Raw genomic sequence first — 22,785 nt, forward strand, 5'->3', positions numbered from 1 at the left:
CACATATGTTTCCTCACTGCATGTTGCCTGTGTGTCTTGCTGGTTATTTGATTTTTGGTTTTGTTAATGTATTCTACTTGTAGACTTCGGTCCTGATATTGTTTCCCTTGAAGTCCCTGGAAGGAACTCCTAGTGATTTAAACAGTGTTGGATCAATCTCAGTAAGGAAAGACTGTTGGGATGTGGTAATGAAGAAACTGGCACTTTAAACTTCTTTTAAAAGGAAGTGTTTTGTTAGAATGAATAATGAAGCACCCTGTAACTCTTGTTCATGTAGTAGGTGTAATATTATGTACAAAAATAACACATGCTTCATGATAACTACCCAAATACAAAGTGGAGGGGTTTGCTGCTGTTCTCCTATTAGCATCCCACTTACCTCTAAGTGTGTATCATTTGTCCAGAAAAATGTTTTATTTTCCACAATGTTGAGATTATTGTTGTGAGGCTGTGGAATTGTTTTGGGTTTCTTTTGTTGCTGTTTTTTAAATATATCTTTCTTTCCCAGCTAGTAAACTTTTGTCATAATTAGTGCTAACTGTGGATAAGTGCATAACTGCATACATCTCACTTGAATCGTATTGATCTTGTCTCAGTGATATTTTGTAGTAGATTCCTAAATACTTAGTGTAGAACATTGTTATTACTAGCTTGAAGTATCATTTTTGTCCTTTAATGAGGTTTTCCTTGCCCTTGTATCATAAGAAAATTTCAAATGATTGTGTTTGCACAAATTGTTGCTTTATCATGTCTTTAATGTTATGCCTCCAGTATTATGCCTCTTGCTTGTGTCCCATCTATTTACTTTTATCCTTCTTCTGTTTCTGCCATATCCTTTTCAGCAGTATTATCATTTCTTGTGAGTTTGTGTAATGTTTCATTATTCTAAAGGGTTCCCATCAGCTTGATGCGAATTTCGATTTTTAAAAGTTGAAAATCATTTAGACTAATGTGCTCTGCATTGACAGAACGTATTCTCAAATTCATAGGGCAAACAGGATACATGTACATTACATGCTGTAAAATGTGGAGAGAGGAGCAGACGACTGACATTTGTGTCTGAGTAGCAAATGGTAGAGTCTGCCTTGTAACATGTATATTTCTGTTTTAAATTTTATATGAAGGAGAACCACAGAAGTGGAGGAAACCTATTTCCCATTCTATGGAGATCCCATTATTTTCTGTTAAGTGGATTTGAGGGAGAAATTTCTTAACTATTCAGATATGTAAATATGCAAACAGACAACTCATGACAGCTGCAGAAATATCTGACTCTCTTTAAAATATTTTTAAACCCCATTTGTTTGTGTCTTTTATATCCCTTCAAAAAATTTATCGCTGCTGATTTTGTTGATGGTATATACCTAAGAAGCACCAAACAATACAAAAACATTGTGTATCAAATGGAAACAGATGTTTAATAAAATGTAATGAAATTTATTCACCTGTTTATGTGAGTGCTGCACATGTTTGATGGGTGTAACTATTTATTAAACAGCTTGCCCATGTGTTGCCAAATAATGGATTAAATTCTAATAAGTCTGCTTAAGGAGCTCTATGCTCATGAATATGACATTTAGTCTATTTACACCTTTCCAACTGCATTAAAATGTCAAAAAGATCTATTTTTGTAATATAAGTACCTCAATTCTTTTTGGCATTATTTTCTGTAGCTCATTTTATATGCATATCTTTCTTTTATATTATCATCATGATGGTATTAATTTGGATGTGCAAATTAGCTCTTCATGATGTTGTCATGTCAGCATCTGGATTCAAGATGTGCTGTTTCATAAGCATCACATCCTATTGCGTTTCATCAGAGAGTCCCCCTTTCCTAATCTAATTATTCATAAGGAACCTTGGGGATCGTGCTAATGGGCATCTGAAGCTATAAAGAGTAATGAAAGTGGTTGTGTTACTGCTATGCAATTAAGTATATATAGAATACCATTCATATAATTAAATTCAGAATTTTTACCACTCTTTTTCTCCTTTATAGTACATTAATTATTTCTCTGAAGTTAAAAATAATACTAATGGAGTTTAAGAGCTTTTTACGAGAGTTGCAGCATTTATAGTCACAGGTTTATTTTGGCTTTTATTTTTAAAGGCCTTCTGCAAATAAGTAGCCAGTGGTATGAAATTATTTTTATGGATTTTTCATGTTTTATGTGAAAAGGGGGAGGATGTTTCTGATTGAGGCAGAATTTGAACTGCTGGGAAACTGAGGGGGGGATGTGCTGTGTGCTTTCCATTTTATATTATGTCCATTGGTTTGGCTGGGTGCAATACACTTTATGCTGCTGCTGGTAATGTGTGTCAGCAGTCATTGCAATTTCTAAGTTCAGCATGACCTTTGGTCTGGGTTCAGTTTTCTGTCTTTGTTCATTTGGAGTAAGTGTTTTGATGAATGAAGATAAAGTATTTAGATCAACTAGTCAATATGTTTTCCGCTGATAATTCCATATTAATAAGTGCTGATGGTTAGTATCTTTAAGGTCTACTGACAATCTGATTGAAATCAATGGCAGTTTTGCCTCATTTAGTTCAATGGGAGCAAGAATGAGTCTTTAACCAGCAGAAAATTATAAACGCCAATCTCTGTTCATGTGTCGTTCAGTATGAACAAGAGTTTTTATGGTGCTGTCAGGCTGAAAAAAATCGTTTTCTTTTTTGATAACAAAGCTGCATTTAGCTGAAGTAATCCCTAGGTAGCCTGTTAGAGGTGTTCCAGCTTTGTTATTCCCAACAATAGGGAATGTGGCCACTTGCTGATTCTATTTAAGTAGTTGCTACTGCTCAGAATAGCTTCGGAGACTGCTGTGCTGCTGAAATTCTGCTGCAGACATTCTGCATTAACCTAGTTATCTTGAATTTTCATGTGAAATTCAGACTTTATTTTAATGCTCTGGAGTACATGATATTAAATACGTTGTGCAGTTCCTTTTTCCAGAACACTAGTGACAGCCATGATGTTCCATGGCAATGAAGAGGCCAGGGATTGTGAAAGCATCCTCCATCTTTGATTATATACGGCTGGTTGGGATCTCGTCGTATGTTCTGGACTGCCTTCCTTTTCTTAACTGTAAAAATCCCACTATCATTTTAAAATTGCTCTTCTGCGTCATAGCCTACTACAAAACTGAGTGGTAGCTTCATAAAACAACTCTTCCAGGATATCCTCTTAGTTTTCTCCCCAGGTACCCACCAGGAGAAATGAGCCGTGAAGTTTGAGTGAGAGTTTAATAGGTCCAAGTCCTGTCTGACCAAATGACAGAATGTCAGAGAGGGACCGACAGCTTCTCTCTAATCATCACTATAGAAGCAAAACGAGAAAAGAAAGAAGGGGGAAAGTGCACAGAAAGCCTGGTCTCTTGGCTAGATTTCCAGATTGCTTAGGGCTTTAAAGGTCAAAACCAACACCTTAGGTTAGTACCTCCTTAATTAGTAGGAGACAACCTTTAGAGCACAGGAATAGCATGCTTTTGGCATTACTCAGCAAGCGTCTGCACTCTACCTGAGTTTGTGCTTTAAAATATTCTTAAAGTGCAGCACTATATTGGTAGGTCATTAATCTACCCTTACAAAGGCAAGTAAGTTTTGCCACCAAAAGAAAAAGTTATATTCATCTTACTGTCTGTACAAAATACTTGTGGTGCTTGGTCATATTGGTGATCTGCACAGTCAGGTTAACACTGCCAGATTTTGTACCGTGATTAAGGATTCTGATGCAACGGCTGGCAAATTTTCTAGCCATTTTCTGCAGCTGACCATTGCTGTTCCCATTTGCTCATGTATAAAACTCAGCATCGCTTTCGCATACCTTCTAAGCATATTCTCTGAGATAAGACATGTCTGAAAATCAGTAAATGAGAAAAGAAAACCTTCAGTCCAGTCAAACAATCTTTTCTGTTTGTTTGTTTCATTTTACAGTGGTAAATTTTATATTCTTATATTTATATTTTTCTCTGGTAACATGTTTTTCCACATTATTTTGGTTTCCTTTGATTACAGGGTAAAATCCTTAATTCTCTGCACTAATGTATTAAATAATGACCAGTTGAAATAACATTCTCATTGGCTATTGGTTGCTTCCTCCTCTCCCTATTACTTTTGCATGTTTGTTTCTCTATGTAAATGTGAAAATAATTGTTTAGAACAATTTAGAACAATAAAAGATCTGATTTTGTATTCCTGCCTGGTGTGTACATATCTTCACTCATCCAAGTAATCCTGGGCCATGGACAGTATTTCTGGATAGTCACCTAAAAATTTAAATAAAGAAAGCCTCTGCTTGAACTTTGCATGTGGTTAGTCATTTGTTAGGCTTGACTTCTAATAATATTCTTTTGTTCTTGCACTTTGTATACAAATTATTATTGTAATGATCCTTAAGTTTAATTTTGGGCAAATCAGATATGGGGACGTTTGCTGCCCATTTCATTGTCAAATCAGTTTCTGTCTCTCCTCTTAAAACCAATTTCCACACACAAGTTCAAATCCCTTAGATCAAGAATATGCTCATTTACAAAGACTATAATTGATTTTTTGGCCCTGTTTTTAATATTTTGCACTGTAAATGACATCCCAGTGGAGAATAATCATCATACAGATGTTTGAAAGCTCCTTCCTGCCGAGTATGGTAATTGAAGTCTATAAAGTGTCATCAGACTGCACCTTGTTTCTAATTAGTACAAGGCAGTTTCTCTTGGCTTTGTATAGTTTTACTGGCCTCTTTCCTTCATTATTTTACCAGCTGGCTTGTAAATCTTGTCAGTTACTCAAAAAACAGATGAAAAGCATGAGATTTTTCTGGGTGGTTCATAGTGTCTTGCTTTCCTTTATCAAAAATACCAATTTTTATATGGTTTGATGCTGACTTTCTGAAGCTATCAGTATGCTTTTAGCCCCAGCTGGCCAGGTACTACTCTGACATCTTTTGAAGACTCTTCATCTCACATCATCAGGAGAAACATTAGTGCAACAGTAAATTTCTTTCCTCATAATAGGGCCTTTATGATAATGATTCTCACTTGTCTATTTTCTGAAAAAGGAAAATTTTTGGTGACTGCTTGATGGTTGGATATTTATGGCAGACAGTTTCCCAGGGTATACTTGGAACAATCAACAGTGGGATGGAAGTGGGCAGATAAAAGAATTTCTTCTACTGAAAGGAGCTCAAAGCTGTGCAAAATCACTGGAAAAAGCAGCTTTGCTGCCTGTTTCAGCTTCCCTGTGTGAGTGTACTCGGGTACAGGTCAAATCCTGAGGTCCTTATTGAGGGTTGGATTGTGCCTCCAAAACTGCATCTCCCTTGGTAGGTTAGTTTAGCCTAAAGTAGTGTCCCTGTACTTCCTCATGTCTTTCTGCAAGCTCTTTTTGCCTTAAATAATCTGGGAGCTTATACGACTTTAGAAGAGAGACGGAAGTAAAGAATTTGCAGGCTCTGGCTGCTTTCTTCAGTCATCCATTCTAAGCATGGAAGACCAAAATAAGAGCTAGCTCCCTTTGTGATAAAAATCATGATGATTTTTTTTTTTTTTTTTTTTTTAAGGTGAAATCTGTATTTCTGCCTTACGTGTGGTGAGCGCCTTGTCTGAATACTCAGGTAGCACATCCAAAATTTGTCATGATGCATTGCCTACACAATTTCTTGTTGATTCCAGTTGAATGACACTCCAATAATGTCAAAGTCCACATTTTGCTTGGAAATTGAGGAGGTTCAAGGACACCTATGTGAACAGCTAACAGACAATAATTTGTTGAGCTGATTTATATTCTAAGGCACCAGACTAAGATTTAGGAGGCTGATTTGATCCTCTCCAAATGACAGCATCCTGAAGAATAATTTTGTTTCTACAAAATTTCTGTGTTTGGGAAGAAAAACAATACGCAACAGCTGTGATCTGGAGAAGGCCTGTAGTGTAAATAATTACAGAACTCCTCCTTACTGGTTTCAGTGGAAAGTGTACTTAGTACTTACAATATATTTAATACAATATTGTTTCACACTGGACCCTCCAGTTAGTGCAAAGCGTGTGTAGAAGCAAACCTCTTTCTCACATGAATTAGCTGCTAATTGTGCAAGCTCATATGAGGCTATTAAACTAAAAACAGCATGTATTTGATCTGAGGCAATGTTCCTAGCAAAATGCAGGGACATGTTGCTTTCTGATGTAAAAAGAGTTTATTTGCTACTTTTCTGATAAGTATTGCATCACTTAGGGATAACAATGTGAAATAAAAATGTTGTAGTGAGCTAGTTTCTTCCAGGGTTAAGAAATGGTGTCTGGGTCTGCATCTGTCCCCTTTACCGCAGTGTGAAGTGTGGTGGCAACAGCAAGCTGGTGCCAGGCCTGGGGAACACGGTGTCTCTCTCTACTCAACCAGCCTTTGGCAAATTTTCCAGCTTTTACTCTGCGGTTCTGACTTGAGTAAAACTTTCCCCTTATCACAGTCCTTTGAACAACTAACCAGTGTGTTTCTCTACTGCTTTGCCCAGAGAAACCTGTCAACACCTTTTCTCTTCATTCTGTATTTAATGGATATGTCAACATTGCTTAATGGAGGATGGTGAAAAGGTATGTTTTGTAGTTAGCTTTGAACGTGGCAGTGTGTCTTGACAGCAGCGATGTCTCTGGCACAGTGTTGCGCTGACATTGTTATATTGGCTCTGATGCCAATTCAGTCAGTACTAGCTCAGATATTCCTCTGCAGTGCTCTTCTGCAATGCATAAATACACCCTCATGCAAACAAAAATTCAGAAGCATCTCAACTACATATCCATCATTTGTAATTATAGTGGGATTAAAATAGACTTGAGGCTTCATTTGGCCTCATGCCTCAGAGCTGCTGTGTTGCAGCAAAGGCCGCTCTGCTTCGAGAGCACAGCAATAATTACTGTGGACTGTGTTTAGACAACCGGCGATGATTGTAAGGCACAGCTTCAAGGATATTGGGGGTGGTTGGAAGCCTTGCGCTTCTTTCAAGGGCTTAGATGTCTAAATGTTACCTGTGTGGGCTGCAAATTAGCAGCTCTCAAACTATATGGCTCCAGGAGGCATGGCCTTGGGGAAGGTGCCTGCAGATTCATGAGCCATCACCATATGCTTTGGATCCCCCCCTGATATGAGGAGGCTCCTAAGAAAATTCTAGTAGGTCTGTCTTTGTACAGGAGACAGAAATCTGACGTACTGATATTTGTTTTTCCAGACTGTTTTGTTTTTAACTTTTCAGCTTTAGCGGTATGCTGGCAGAAGCTGTATTTTGCATTTAACCTTTTGATGAAGAAGGAATGATTGCGCTTAGTGTTCAAACACGATAGGCTTGAAGCTTTGAAGTCCATGTTCTCCAGTTGTGAACGCAGTGGGAATGGTCCGAGTTCCCACTTGCAATAGTGTGTTATTAGACTGGAAAGAGCTTTCAGGGCTGTTTTAGGTAATTACTACGTTACCTGCATACTGCTACATTCCTCAGAGTAGGAAAAAAATCTGAAATTGCCTGACCAGCAAACAGTTGCTGTTTTAGACACTGTCTGTAGCATTTGTAATATATGCTGATCTAGTCCTGTTATGTAATTGATGTCCTTTGGGGATATCCCAAATTCCTGAGGCTGTTATCAGTGTTTGAAGTTTCTTTATCAGACAGACTGGGGAAAGGTGCATTGATTTTTAATGTCTTCTGTTCTTTAAGTAATTTTTTTCTAATGAGTAATTATAGGAATATGATGCATTTAAACTTGAGGGCAAATTTATCGTTGGGTTTTGCACACTCTAGCTATCTAGAATTCAATCCTCCAGGGCCAGGAGTTCCTTTAGTTCCTGACATAATAGGGTGATTTAGCATGCTCTTCATTTTAAGCATGTGAGTAATCCCATCTTTCTTCACATTTATTTAGTTGCAGATATATATATATATATAAAAAAAAGACTTTGGCCTTTCGTGAGCTGAATCTTATGAGATGAGCTTTTAGACTAATGTAAAGTTGTGTAAGCCACTACTAAATTTTTATATTATTTCCACACTCGTATCAAACCTTAAAGCAGTAGGGTTGATAGTGAGGCTGATACGGAACAGTTGTCCTGTTCATTTTAAAACCAGCTTAGGAGCAGCCTTTGGTGTTCTATCAGTAGCAGCAACCCATGTTAGCACCAAAAAATCTGATTTTTCTGGTCTTGGGATCGTTATATAAACTTGCTGAAAAGATCTTGATGCAAGTAAGAACTAATTGCATGATCTTTGAGCCTGGCTTTAGTTTACATCCTTAAGCCAGCCACACTATCTGGATAATTCTGAAAGGTCACAAACATTGATTTCAAAGGATGCTTAGAATGGATCTAATATATCATGATGTGCGTGGTCTTCAGCAAACAAGTATTAGGCTCTCCCAGAAGTCCCACAGTTATATGATCTTGTGACAGATCCAGAGGCAAATCCAGAGTTGTCAGCTGAATTGCCTTTGGAGCCTGCCAAGCAAACAGATGCTAATGTTAGATGAGTATCTACACGGCTTGGCATGGAGCTCCCGTGACAGCCAGCAAGCCCTGTGTGTGACCTTAGCTTGCTTGGTCCACTGCTGGGAGTCCCAGAGGAGATGTCCAGTGATATATGTTAGAGCTGTATGTTGCTCACAGTATTTGGATATAGTTTATTTGGATCCTGTAGTCAAAGTGTCTGATCAGTAGATTTAAACACTGCCATCTACCCTCCTGCGTTAAGACTGAGAAAAGCAAATGCAGTTTGTTTTCCCTGTGCTAGTTCTACAGGCTCCAGAGCCCCTTGTACTCTAGGAAACCCCAGCCTCTGCCAGTTGTAGCAGAAAACCCTAATATAATTTGACATAGCAAAGTGTGAGTGTTACTGGTCGATGTGCAACACTGATTCCTATGAGTTGCAGTCACTAAGTACATCTGCCTGAGCAAAATGAATGTTTGGGCGCACTGCGACCAGCTGGCGTGGAGGGGCTGGTGCTTGCGAGGGTGACGTTCCACTGTTTCCAAAACATCGTGGCTGTGTGCGTGCTACCTGTTGAAAAATGTCCCCGGCTTGTGATAACCCCTGAGCCACGCCAAAGCGGTGTTTGGGGCAGAGCAATTTATTGCAGCCTGTCAAGGTCCACTCTTAGCAATTTAACAGTATGAATCATAGCACTGCAAAGCCCAAGAATGTCCTGGAGCTCTCCTTCATTTACTAGCTCCAATATGGCTGTTGTCTCTCTGCTTTCCTTGCCATCACTCGAAGAATCTGGCTTTGGTCCAGCTCCTAGCTCCAGCCCTTCATGATTTTTAAGATTATATCAACATTCCTTCTCCCCTGCCCCCCACCGCTTCACCCAAAAGCCTGCTCAATGGGGCTTTTTCTTCCTTGGGGTATTGTATTGTGAGGCTTTGTTTGTTAGGGCTCCATCAGTATATTCATTTAACAACATGCATACTCATTTGAACTGAATGCAGGAACATTTAAGTCTCTAGACAAGTGATTAAGAGCTTTATTAAACAGAAATGTTTTGCTGAGCCACAGCCTGGATTATGTGTTCCTTAGTATGTGTATAATCAAAACTGCTTCTCTGATCTTGGATAAAAACTCTGGAGGATCTGTTTCATTTTTTTCCTTTGTGTAAAATGGGAATGCTAACATTTCGTTACTGCCTTCCTTGGGTTGCTGGGGGGTTAATGCCAGGAAAGCGCTTTGAACATGAGAACTGCTGTGACAGAATTACTGAGAGCTTTGCTTCTGGAATTTAATTGCTCAGTTAAGGGGGGGGGGGGGGGAGAAGTAGTTCAGAACCAGCTGGCAGTGAAATTCTATTGAAGTTTGTATGTAATACATGGGAAATAACATTCATGTTGAATCTGGCTATTCAGGATTGTATTTTAAATTTTGGATGACTTTTCATTACTCTGATATATTTTAAATTAATGATTTTCCTTTAAAATTCTAAAAATGGGTGGGATTTTTTTTTGTCCTTGTTTTATAATAGCCTTTTAGCAAAACAATGTTTGCTTATTGTAGATCATTGCAGTTATTATGCACAGGCATAATCACTTCTGACAGTGAAAGTAAAATTAGTATATTTTAATAATTTGTACACTTTCCATTTTTAGCATTTATTTGCTGCAAAATGAGGGGTGAGGTTCAAGGTCTTTCTATGCTCTCAATAAAACCTGGTTGCCTAGCATTTTTAACACTTGGCAGCACCATTTCTAATCTGTCTTTTGCTGGCAGCCAGGCTGTGCAGCTCCTCGGTGGGAAGTAACATGGAGCTGAGCAGAAGCTCCCAGCTCAGGCAGGCTTCCTTCTGTGAGTACCAGTTTAAACCCTGCTCTGGAAATTGTAAATACATAATGTGATGCCCATGGCGATTTTTTCCTTTTTGCCCTTCAGTGTTGGTTGGAGTGGACTGGCACGTTTCCTAATTGCGCTAATGTTTATAAAGTGGAGTGTTTCAAGCCTGTTGCTGGATCCTTAGCTTAGATGACTGCCTCATCTGACAGCAAACACAGAAATAAAGAAAGAAATGTCCAGCTGCATTTTTTTTTACTAGAAATCTCAGCAGAGTAAATTACTAGTGTGTGTTACACAGTGTAAGCTGTGAAGAAGCTTTTAGGGGATGTGATGTTTAGAAGTTTTCTGTGCATATCTTTATGCTAAAATAGAGATTGATCTGCAGTGTTTTCTTGGTTTTAAGTGTTGCTTGTAAGAATAACTGTGAGCAGTGTTACCGAATGGCTTAGATTTACTGAAGGTGAAAGGCTTTCTAATGAGTTTTCCAGTTTGTTCAGGTTGAACAGGATGGAGGGATCAGTGCTTCCCAGGCGTAGCTGCTTTGGACGTCCCCAGCGGCTGAGGTACCTGCTGGAAGCAGGGCTGGAGCCAGCCCCTGCGTCACCTGTTCGTATGCAGGGAGGACTGCCAGTCGCACAGCACTGAGGCTGCTCGGTTACTGCAGATGATGCAGTACCACTATTTGGGAGCCCCTAAATAGGTATTAAAAGGAATTGTAGCAAGCTTTTTATCAGTGCACTGAGTATTTCAGATTATGAAGGCACAAAGCAGTGCACTTAGTGACTTCAGCAAGGACAATAGTAATGTTAATTAGGCATTCTGCAGAACTAACAACTGAAGCTTTGCAATGTCTCGCTGATCTAAGCAGGTCACCTTGAACATGAAAAAAATGAAGTGCATGTAAACTGTAGCCAAAATTTTGAGAAATGTGTCCTAATTTTCAGCTACACCACATCTGACAAATGTTCCTTGACCTTATTTACTACTAAGTAGTGGAAACTTTCCATTTACCTCAGTGGGCAGAAGGTCAAGTCTCTTTGGCCTCTTTTCCTGGAGGCCTTGTACTCTGTGGGAGGGAACCTCTGTACTCTGCCAGAACCTCTGAAATAAGGGCTTTGAGCTTTTAAATTAGAAATAAAAGGGTGTGTGTGTGTGTGTCACTTTATGAAAAACTGAATCTCAGTGACTTGTATTCAGTATGAAGTGGTTTTTTAGCACAGAGCACAGAACCCAGATAATCTAGTTTACATATTTGTCCTGTGTGCAAAAAAATTTTTTTCACATTGACTGTGCTCCAATAGTTGGGTGTCATTTCCTGATTTTCTAATTTGAGAAATACAGCTAGAAATTAGCATGTGATTAAAAAGCTGTTGAAAACATTTTCTAAGCTCTTAAAATAAATACATACAAAAATAGTGGAGAAAAAACCCCAAATCTATTAAAGCTCAAGGCTAGAAACAGTAAATCATAGTGGTCATAGGTGCTCATAGAGGGGGTGCAAATTTTGGATTTGGTTTTTAGATTCTGTTTCAAGTAAATTCTCTCTTTGAGTGAGCACTGAACCTACATTCAAATGTTCTGAATGGGAAGGTGCTTTCCTTGGTCCCTGAAGGTATAGGAATGCATGGACCTGTGAAACTTGGTGGTATTGTGATGGTCTCATTATCAGCCAGGGCTGATGCAGGCCACTGAGGTGTGTATGTGTAGCATTTCTAAAATCTAAAAATTGGAGATTAAAGATGGAAAAAGGGGAGAGATTTGCTCAGTGCTTGCCAGGATTTGAGGTTAGGAAATTTGTTGCTGCTTTTTTTTGTTTTTTTTTTTTGTTTTGCTATTATTTACTACCATCCCCAGCTGAAGTGTTCTTGTTTCAAGCAGCCTTTCAAGAGTTGTTCAGCATTCAACCCTGTGGTTTTGGATTTCACATCAGGAGGAGATTGTTATACTCAGGAAGAAAGGTGATACTTAGCCTGATAAAATTCCTTGTTCTTGCTTGGCAGGATTAAATGGGGCTGTTTGGATTTTGCCATCGATATATTTGTTCTTGCTAGCAATGAAACCAGGCAAGGTGTCAGTTAGGAAATCAACTGCATGAAGTGTAGTGGACACACATCTCTGGATTTCATTCTGTTATTGGTTGATCACCTGGTTTCACTGATCCCTGAAGCACTATTAGCATCTATGTTCGAAGTTTGCTTTGGTCAAAATCAGCTTCCTGTTGTGTTTTGCATTGCCCATACATCTAACATGGAGCAAATGCTGTTTTGCAGCACAAACTCCATCAGGTTTTAAAGCCATAATAAAGGAGAAAAAAGCAAAGCGAAAGATTTGCCAGGGTGACAGATAATCCCAGGAGCAAAGGGGCAGATAGATCTTTCATTTCAAACTACTTTCTTACCTTCTGCTGTGGCATTTCCTTGTGCTCGCTCATGCTTTCTCAAGCTCTCGTGTGTGCATATGCCCTCTCATCTATGCTCTTTTGTGCCCTTTCTCATGCTCTTGCTCTTTTTAACATGTTCGCGTGCTCTCTCTTTTTCTCTCTCCATCTCATGCATCCTTGTGCTCTCTTTTTCTCTCATCTGTCCTTCTCATATGGCCACCCAAGTGTGTACTGGCTTGTATCCTACGTTGTTTTGGTGACTTGGAGAGGTGATCAGGTAGGTTGTTTGTAGGTCAACAAAATGTCTTGTCTACCAGTAGAGTGGAATTGGCTTTCTGGTGTGTTGGCTTTTAGCATTAAGTTTCTGACCCAGCCAGCCAGTGTGATGTGTGAGATATTGCATTGTGTTTACCTGAATTTGGAGGGGTGGTTTCTGGTGTCATACAATCCCTGGATCCAAGATGGTAAATAACACTGCTGTGAACCACAATGAATGCGCATTACAGAGTCTGCTGCTTCAAGTAGGAAATTTTTATGTTTTCAAGGATCTCTCTGCCAGCTATTTCAGAAAAGAAGGATTCATCTGACCCTCATACCTTTGCGGTTTTGCATACCTTGTTTTCTAGCTGCTTGAAGAAACCTTTGAAACTCCAGCTTAAAAAAAAAAGTAGCAGGCTTTTTCTTTCCATCCATTTTTTTCTTTCCCCCCCCTTTTTTTTTTTGTCCAAGTCTAAAGTAAATTCTGACAACACAGCTTACTGTAATGGCCTTCCCTTCACATGAGATACTGTAATACTGCTCCTCTTTTATCTACCATTTGTCCTTTTGTTTTATGGCTGTCTTTGTTGCAAGCTGCTTTGTTGTTTCTTCCACATTATGCTCCTCAGGGACTTTCGTATCAGTATGACTGAACATTGCTTGCAGCCATGCCAGATTGTGCTGTGATCTTATTGGATTTCACAAACCAAGGTTAGGCCAGGTCAGAACTTGGTTGAAATAACGTAGACTACAAGATTGCCTGCTAGCCACTGGGAACACGCACAACAAAAACCTGACCTAGGTGCTGATTCAGTCAGCTCAGGCTGACAGTGTTGCCATGCTGTTTGTGGTGGATGTGATAGAAAGGAGAAGTTCTGACCTGTTCTGGCTGGTAGGATTTCACAGCTTTTTTTTTTGAGAAAAGCACTAATGTTAATTCCAGTGTTCTGGCCCATTCCAAATCCTTTAATTCTCTATCAGGATTACACTGCAATTCAACAGAATATTATATTCTCTGATCTTCTTTTCCCTGTACCGTTGCGTGATGTTGTTTGCCCTCAAAACTTGCTACTGCTGTCCAGAAAGCTGCATTTCTGTGCTGGGTGAAATAGTTTTGAGATTTTCTTTGCTTTCCTGATCTTCTGAAGCAAAATAAAGTATACCAGGGCCTTCAAATGAAAGGCCCCAGAAAGGTAGAAATTATTAGTAAAAGTAACATACAGTAAATTGTAGTTGAGCTTTTCTTAGAGTTGCCTGATGTTTCTGACCAAAAGACTGTATGAAGATGAGTAAGTGTGTTCAGACTTTGCTTCACTGAGTGCATACTAGGTGGAAAATGGCATGCAATTATGCTAGAGTGCCCCCAAATGATGCAAAGGTTTATTATATAGATAAGGCTTTTCTAATTATTGTAAAGATATTTGAACCTGTTTGTGTTGTATAGGAATAAGCTATTAAAAACCCTTAAAATAAACCTGTAAGAGGCTAGAAAGTGAACATCGAAAAGTATGTGATGGTGTGAAATAAAGGCCAGAATTTATTTGGGCTACATGTACCAACTTTTGTTTCATCCCACCCCACACTGAGCCTGAGGGAGGGCTGCTGGAGGTTTTGTTTGCCTGCATCTGTGCTGGAACAATACTCATGAAGTTGAGGGAAGAGCAGTACAATCAGCTAGAGATATCTTGATGTGCACAGATGTACATTGATAGACTTAGATCTATTAGAAAAGCTGAATATATCTAGCTAAGCAGCAGCTGTTGGGTACAACATAGCCATTAAGCACATTTAAAGAGTGTAAATTGTGAAGCTGCAGAGGAATTAGTTAATGAGGTACAAAAGGGCAGAGGTGACTAGGAGTCAGGGAATGAAATACTTCAGACTGTATCAGGAAAAACTTCTTGTCAGTTTAAGCTGTAGAGTAACGTGATGTCCTTCTATGAATATGTAAAATTAGTCTGGGGAATGAAGTCTGTGATACCTTGCACCTGCTGGAACAATTTGCTGTGGCAGGATGTGGAACAGATGACCAGGTGTATACCCCCCTGGAGTATTTTCATCTTTTGAAGGTTTTCGGTTTGCTTTTCTCAGTCAGAGTCTGTATTTTGAAAGTCCAAGTTGTGCTTTTTAACTGTGAAAATGTTAAGCATCGTGACTTTTAAATCCAAGTTTATATACATTTCTGCATAGACAAAATGGGGAATTTAAAAATGGAGTAGGAAGATTAGTATTGGATAAAAGTTGGGATCTGCAATCTGATTGGAAGCATTTGCCTGTTGGCACTGAGGTTGCCCATAATTGTTCTTAATAGGTAAATTATCTCTGTCTCTGATAATCCTAATCGTTAGTGCAAAGCTTGGCACTGCCAGCAGAGATATGGAAGGTGTAGTGCAGAAGGCGGCTGGAAGGAGTCTTTCATCTCTGCCATCCCTTGCCAAGGGCTAACTGTACATGCAAATTCATCAGCTCTTCCATTGTGGAGCATTTATATATCCTGGAAAGAGTGAAATCTGATAGTTAATTGCTCTGTACGCTCAGGGGGCCGTTCTCCAATGGAAGAATCTGCAGGATGGGACCCTAGTTGCTGATGTTGCTACAGCATTAATAAATACGTAGGGAATGTTCGGCAGAAGGGTATGGAGAGCTTTGTTGATTGATTCTGTTCCTACCTCCTCTGTCTTAGGAAGAGCCAGCCTGGCTAATCTTTTTTTGTGAAAACAGCATGACTAATGTTCGCCTGCTGAACAGATTTGCTGGATAAGATTTTTTTTTTTTGGCTGTTGTTTTCAGCTGTTATTTACAGGATCAATAAAAGCGATTTTCCAATTCAAGGATAATTTTTTACCAACAAGCTGCATAGCCTCTAAGGTCGGAATATTGGATCTGCTCTTTGTCAGAACAAGTTAATTTAAAAATGATAGGTAGTTTCCAGTTCAGAATTAGTTTTTCTAATAGAAAGGAGGGATACATCTGGAAGAAACATCTTGGCGGGGAGAGAATTTTGCCTCAGAACAACATCATTACATGCTGCCCACAGATACTTAATGTTTTAGCTGCTTTTCTTTAAACAATAATGACTTAACTGCACACAATATTTCAATGACAAATGCAATATAATAACAAAATGCAGAGCTGTTTTATTATAAGCCTGGTTCAGTTACTATTGAAGTCTGTGCAAATACTCCTATGGACTTTACTGGGCGTTGGCTGATGCCCTCTGTAAAGTGCAATATAATATTTTGTGACCATTGTGACCAGAGAAGAGTATTTCATGCCTTTGTAGAAGTATTCCGGGCCAATAGCAAGTGGATTCACACATATAAGTTCAAATGACATTCATTCCTTTTGCACAGTTATTTTATCTGATTCTTTTGTGACCTGTTGAGAAAATCACATATACATTACACATGCGCATGCATACACACACAAATACACACATATTTAATAGGTATTACATCCCTCCCCTCTGCATTTACCCTTCTCCCCCACTGATAAGAGTCTCCATTCTAAAAGGACTGTCAATATGAGACTTCTGCAGTTCTGCCTGTATGGTTGGGGTAAGATACAGCTTTAAATTAGTAAAATCATGCAGGCGTCATTTTATAAACAGGAGTCCACACCTACTATCAGTATGAATTTTGCAGGGTAAGAATAAAATAGCCAAGAAATGTCCTTCCACTGGAAGCACTACAAATGAACTTTACATACCAGAAAAGTTGATTAGATTTTTAGATTTAAAAAAAAAAAGCAATTTTTTAGATGAAACTCAACCCATCCCAAGCCCCAGAGCATCACCAACCATAAGCAAAGTCTCTCTGCTCTTCCTGTACTCTAATAAGACTAGGACTTTTGGGGTTATTACCTAGAAAATACACAGTTTGTGAAACTCCACATAAAAATCAAATGCCATTAACTTTGAGAAGCTTTGGGTTCAGACCCCCAATATTGTAAGTCGTCATCTTCCATTTTTCTCAAAGTCTACACATCTATACATTTTATTCAGCAAAAAAGAAAATGACATTCACGCTTTATGATTCCCCCTTCCTCCTTTATATATGTAGTGCATGGAGGAAAAAAAGAGGAAGGTTGGGTGGTTTGTTTGGTTTTGTTGTTGTGTTGGGTTTTTTTTTTTGGCAGAACAATTTGATAGTGAAGATTTCTTAAAAAAATAAGATATTTTTCTTTACCATGATTAGGGTAAAGTTTTCCTTTTTTAGATGGTGAATTGTTTATAACGTTCCAGTAAAAATCTGGCTTTTGGATGGCTGTGTTGCTGATGAGAGCTACTGGCAATAGAAGCTTTCTAACACTCAACTGCTAGTTTATTAAAAGAATAATAGGAACAGATGTTTTCAGTTCATAAAATGTATCAAGTAAATGGTACATCCACTTGTTATTTCAATTCCTTTGAATTTTAGTGAACTCATTTGGGGCTAGGTTTTCAAAAGAGCTTAGCCCACTGTCACCTCATTCTTCTCAGTATAAACCGATGGATGATGAACGTGTTTGAAAACCACAGCTTTTTATGCCTAGAGGGGAGCTGCTAACTACTGACGCTTCTAAAAATCTGGCCCATGTTTCTGATGAGTGAATACTGATCATTATAGAGGATTCATACATGCAGTCTCCGAGTAATACCCTGCATTTGTCTGTGATTGTATATATGATGGCTTCTTAATTTACTATTGCACCAGTCATTTTAATTTAAATTATGCTAATAGTGTAGGATTAACCGTGGATTATGATTCTAGCATTTACTGTCATACAAACAGAAGAACCCGTTCTTTTGCTCCTACAGTCTCTTTCTTCCTTCTCATCCTGACATATAGTAATTTGTACTCAAGACTGGCCTCAGGTTTTGATGAGGTTTCTTCTTTAAGCTGGTGCAATTGCTTAGGGAAAGGGAGTTGTTGAAAATTAGAAAAAGAAGAGACTGGGATCTTTTTATCTTCTGATGACACATTTTTATGGTGCTGAAATGATTTACCCAAAACGATGATTTGAATGGGCTCTTGCCACCGTTGCACAGTGAGCAGTTCTGATTTTGCCTTCGTTCCTCTGTGGTAGGACAGGCTACATGTACTTTGCTTTTGCACTCTTGGCTCAAACACATATTTGAGAAAACTAATGCTAGAGGGTTATGTTAAAACCCTCATAAAGGGTGAAGAATAAATAATACGTGCAACAGGACTGAGATGTTATGTTGGTCCTTGCTAGAGAAAATAGCAGGAGGCCAATGCTGTTGCTATCTCCAGTACTGAAAAAGGCTTTGTAGCAGCCTGAAATTGCTCTTCTTGAAGCATAACCTCTCCAGAGATCTCCTCCACTCCCAAACTGCAGATGTGCTGGAAACACAAATTTGCCTCGTTATGTTTGCACTTGTTTCATTGTGTAGCAACCTCAGATTGTAATGGCATGCAGCCTGTTTGCATTAGTGACTTGCTGTTAAATTCATCTGTGTTCCTTCAAATCCCTCATTTGTTGCATTTTTTGTGGAGTGCTTGATATTTCTAATATGTTAATGTTGTAGTAGCAGTCTAAAATTTGCCTTTTTTCTCTTTTTCCCTCCAGCTGATATTATTTCTACAGTTGAGTTCAACCATACTGGAGAACTGCTGGCTACTGGTGACAAGGGGGGTCGGGTTGTTATATTCCAAAGGGAACCTGAGGTATGTGAGTTACCAATGTAGTCCTTAAGAGCTTGCTAAAACCTGGCTTTATTTTTAGTACTTTAATTGGATTATAAACAAACTTGTTTATAATCTCAAGATTCAGTAAAACAGAATATCACCTCTTTGGAGAGGAAGTGAAAGAGGGGACGGATCTTTTACTCTCAAGTTTGCTGTCCCAAACAAAAATGCTTCAAAGCTCCAAAATTCTAAGCTAAGAAGAAAGAAGGTTGTTTTTGTTTTACTTCTAAGTTGTTTTAATAGCTTTTGCCTGTTTGATGGAACCATTCCATTTAAAACAATGCCTTTGCCTTATGTTTCACTTTTAAATTCAGTCCATCTGCAGTATCTTTTGTAGAAAGCTTTCCTGAATAATTGACATTTCTTTGAAAATTCTGCCTTTTATTAAATGTTGCTTCAATACTTACAGGAAATTTCATTCCTGTGGAAACAAATCTGTCAATATCATGTTTTAAATGAGAAATTAAATTACACTTTTAATATCTTTATATTTATAAGGCTGCTTATACACCTTTCCTAAGAGATGGAGATATATTGCCATCATAAACCACATGTTTTGTTGTTCTTATTCTCCATAGAGTAAAAATGAGCCTTACAATCAGGGGGAGTACAATGTTTACAGCACTTTCCAGAGCCATGAACCTGAATTTGATTATTTGAAGAGCTTGGAGATAGAAGAAAAAATAAACAAGATCAAGTGGTTACCACAGCAAAATGCAGCTCACTCACTTTTATCAACAAATGGTAAGATAGATGAGAGTATATAGGCCATATCAGCATTTTGCTCTTGTGCATTTTAGTGCTGACTGTATGTATTTGTTCATTTTAATCTACTGTTTTAGTAATTTCCTCTTTCAGAGTTTACCAAGACTGTCATACTGACTCTGATATCTGTTATTTATGTATTTTATTCATAGTCATAGGGTTTTTCCTATTGACTATCCATAGACATTTAGAGCGCTATCCATTTTTGCTATTAGCATGCAGTGCTATCCTGAAATAAATTTTGTGACAAAGGCATCACCTTACTCAGCAGCTGTGTTTCACTGGGGATTTAGAATTTTGTCTGCTGTATTTGTCATAACTTTTATTCTTTGTAGATGTGTAAATGAGTGTAGGTGAGAGAGATGAATTTCTTTTTCTTTTCATTCATTATCATCAGAATGGTTTATTTAAGTTCTGAAGAGTTACACAAATCTTTGGAAGGCAGCAGGAATAATAATAGGATATTGATACTGACTCATCTTTCTAACATGCTTAAGGCCTATTGATTAAAAAAATGCAGTATTATTGCTAAGAGGGGATATGCAGATGTGACATAGGGGGAAGAAACTGAGTGGAGCCTAACATGCACAGGTGTCATTTAGGAAACATTTGGATACCCACAACCTTTATTACTGCTGGCGATGCATGAGACAAAAATATCTGATTTTAAAACTTAGATCTCATGGTAATCAGAAAAGAATTTTTCTTGTAGAAGTTCGAGCATAATTGGGAATTGCTGATAGAAAAATAGTGTAATTTCACCTTTGGGAATTGACGCTTTAGGGCAAAGTGATTACTTCCAGTTAAAATTTATAGCAATAAATAATATTTACATTTATTCACAGTAGATAGCAAATTATTTTGTTTTGTAGTCTGTTTTCCTTAAAGATGTCTTTTGACTTTTTGGGGGCACTGTTGCAATAGTTGAAATGAAACGTATCTGTTATAGCTAGGTGATTTGTGCTAATTTAATGATTAGTCAGCTAATTATGAAGTTTGGGAGTTTACTTCTGCACTTCTCCCTTGCTCAAAATATCTCTTCAACTTCAGATAACTTTAACTAAGAATGGCTTCTTCCAAGTGCATGATACAAAAGCAGATTATTAAAAGTAAACCTCTCCCTTTTCATTTTAAAGTTTGTTTTTGGAAATGCTGAGGAATACAGCTGAGCCCTCGGGTACGCTGCTTTTACAGTTGGCCTAATAGACCTTTATATCCGTTTTCTGGTTGATATTAATATGGGAGGGGAGAAAGGAAGAAATAATCAGTCTTAGTGTTGCCATGCGTTAATCCAGTTGCAGCCAATACTGAGCAAGCCTAGGACCTGACAAAATACTTTGACCTCTGTTTTTCCCCCTTCTCAATTCTGGAGCATCCTGGCAGACCTTTTTATGGTGAGGAGAATAGAAGTGGTCCCACTGGCATAACCTTTGGCTTTTGGCTTTGAATTACAAAACATTTCTTTGTGCCAAGGAGGATTCCTAGCTTCCTGGCACAGCAGGGTTGAAGTCTGAAGATTCACCTCTTGTCATACTCTTAAAGATAGTTTTAACTTTAGGATACAGAAGGTCCATGTTGAATTCCTCACTGTCTCACAGATTACCTGTGAGAAGTCATTGACAATGTATATCAATTCCATGCCTATAAAAAGGGATAATAGTATTTTCCCTAACTTGTAGAAAATGAAGGCATTACCTGTCACACATGCTCATATTGGGCAGATTGTAGAAGCATCTTGAGTACTGGTTTATATTTACTAATTTCTGAGCCTGATATTTTAATGCAATTTTTGATGTTCTGCTCTCTGGTAGTTTAGGATCTAAAGCACAGTTTTGGTCAGAAAAATGAGAACTGTGAAACAGCATACTTTCTTTCCACAGGCACAGGTGGACAGTGCCCACTGAATTTGCTGGAAGGAGCATCTCTCTGTTGGGGAACATGAGGGGAGAGTCTGTCTAAATCTCACCCTCAATATATGAGACTTGATAGGTCTGCACCTGCCCAAATCTGTTTCTGTCCTTCTAAGGAGGACTTTTGTCTGAGGCTGTTCCTGCCTTGGTTCCTTTCCAGTTCACATGTTACCAACAAGTCATCAGCTAAGCTTTGATTGCAGCGTCTGAATTAACGGAGGCAGAAGGAAACCACCAAGGCTTTCGAATCCCACTGTGGATTTGCAGTGCTTGCAGTTAGCAAATTTCTGGCTTGCGCTGTGAAGTGAACTGATTTTGTAGTATAATAATAAATTATTAGGATTCATTGGTATCTTTTGTACCAGAATATATTGGGGCCACTTTCGATGTGAGCTACATCGGGTAGATCAGAATTTGGCCCATACAGATCCTTTCATCTGAGGATTTCAGACTGCTTACCAGACATTAATTAATTTAAACTTCACAACACCCTTGAGACTGAATGAATACTGAACCTCACAGAGATCTTTCTATATTTTATGAAATATAAGCATGCTTAGAATTTCTAGGGAGTTTTTAAAGTCCAGAGGCAGATGAAGGAGAAGAAAACGAACAGCTGTAATACCCTTAACCGCTAATAAAATAGTTTTCACTCAGGAAAGGGATAGGTTTATCAGTAGCAGTCAAGTCCAACAATGGAAAATTGTTTGTGTTTTTTCTTATAATTCATTTTACAATTGCTGTATTTATAAATTTTAGAATAGATAAGTAGGAATGCACTATTTACATGTAATAAAAATCTCAAGTGCATGACATGGCCTATATGTATTTTTAGTAATTAATTAACGTGACTGATACAAATGAAATGTATTGCATATTTAAATGGAGCTTTTTAGTTGCAGATTGAACTAACCTTTTGTTCTGTAGATCGATCAATTGTAATATTTTTGTTGCTTGAAAATTAGCATATCAATACCGTTAGGAGATGCATAATAGTAAAAACACTCAGAGTAGTGGAGGGATTGATTTTGAAACAAAAGAAGGTTAAAGTTAAAGTTGCTCTAGAAATGCAAAACGATTCATGTATTCATATATCCGGCCTTTAAAATGTTTTGTACTATCATTTGAAAGAAGTATTTGGATCAGCCGCACTGGGGAAAGAAATGTGCTCTGCTATGTACCTGGGGAAAGAGGGGTAAAGGAAGAAAGTGGGACGAAATCAGAAGTGATGCAGGAACTGAAGTTAATGAAAGCTGTGGTGGCAGCTGAAGTGCAGAAGCTTTGGAAAGGCTTTGGCTGCTCCATGAACAGATGAGTGTGTCGTGGTTTAATCTCAGTCAGTAACTAAGCCCCACGCAGCCGCTCGCTCACTCCCCCCCACCCGGTGGGATGGGGGAGAGAATTGGAAGAGCACAAGTGAGAAAAAGTCGTGGGTTGAGATAAAAACAGTTTAATAATTGAAATAAAATGATAATAATAATAATACACAAAACA

General features: G+C 38.4%; 1 protein-coding gene across 6 annotated transcripts in view; it reads left to right on the plus strand.

The window, feature by feature from the left end:
• Positions 1 to 22,785, plus strand: part of PPP2R2C (protein phosphatase 2 regulatory subunit Bgamma) — a 208,220-nt gene that overhangs the window by 123,732 nt on the left and 61,703 nt on the right. For all 6 annotated transcript variants that reach the window (XM_076335904.1, XM_076335909.1, XM_076335905.1 and 3 more), the window contains 2 exons: positions 18,498 to 18,595; positions 19,195 to 19,360. In XM_076335904.1, the coding sequence (XP_076192019.1) occupies positions 18,498 to 18,595; positions 19,195 to 19,360 (264 nt within the window). The remainder of the gene's footprint in view (positions 1 to 18,497; positions 18,596 to 19,194; positions 19,361 to 22,785) is intronic.

Source organism: Aptenodytes patagonicus, chromosome 4, assembly GCF_965638725.1.
Source record: "Aptenodytes patagonicus chromosome 4, bAptPat1.pri.cur, whole genome shotgun sequence".
Lineage (NCBI taxonomy): Eukaryota > Metazoa > Chordata > Aves > Sphenisciformes > Spheniscidae > Aptenodytes > Aptenodytes patagonicus.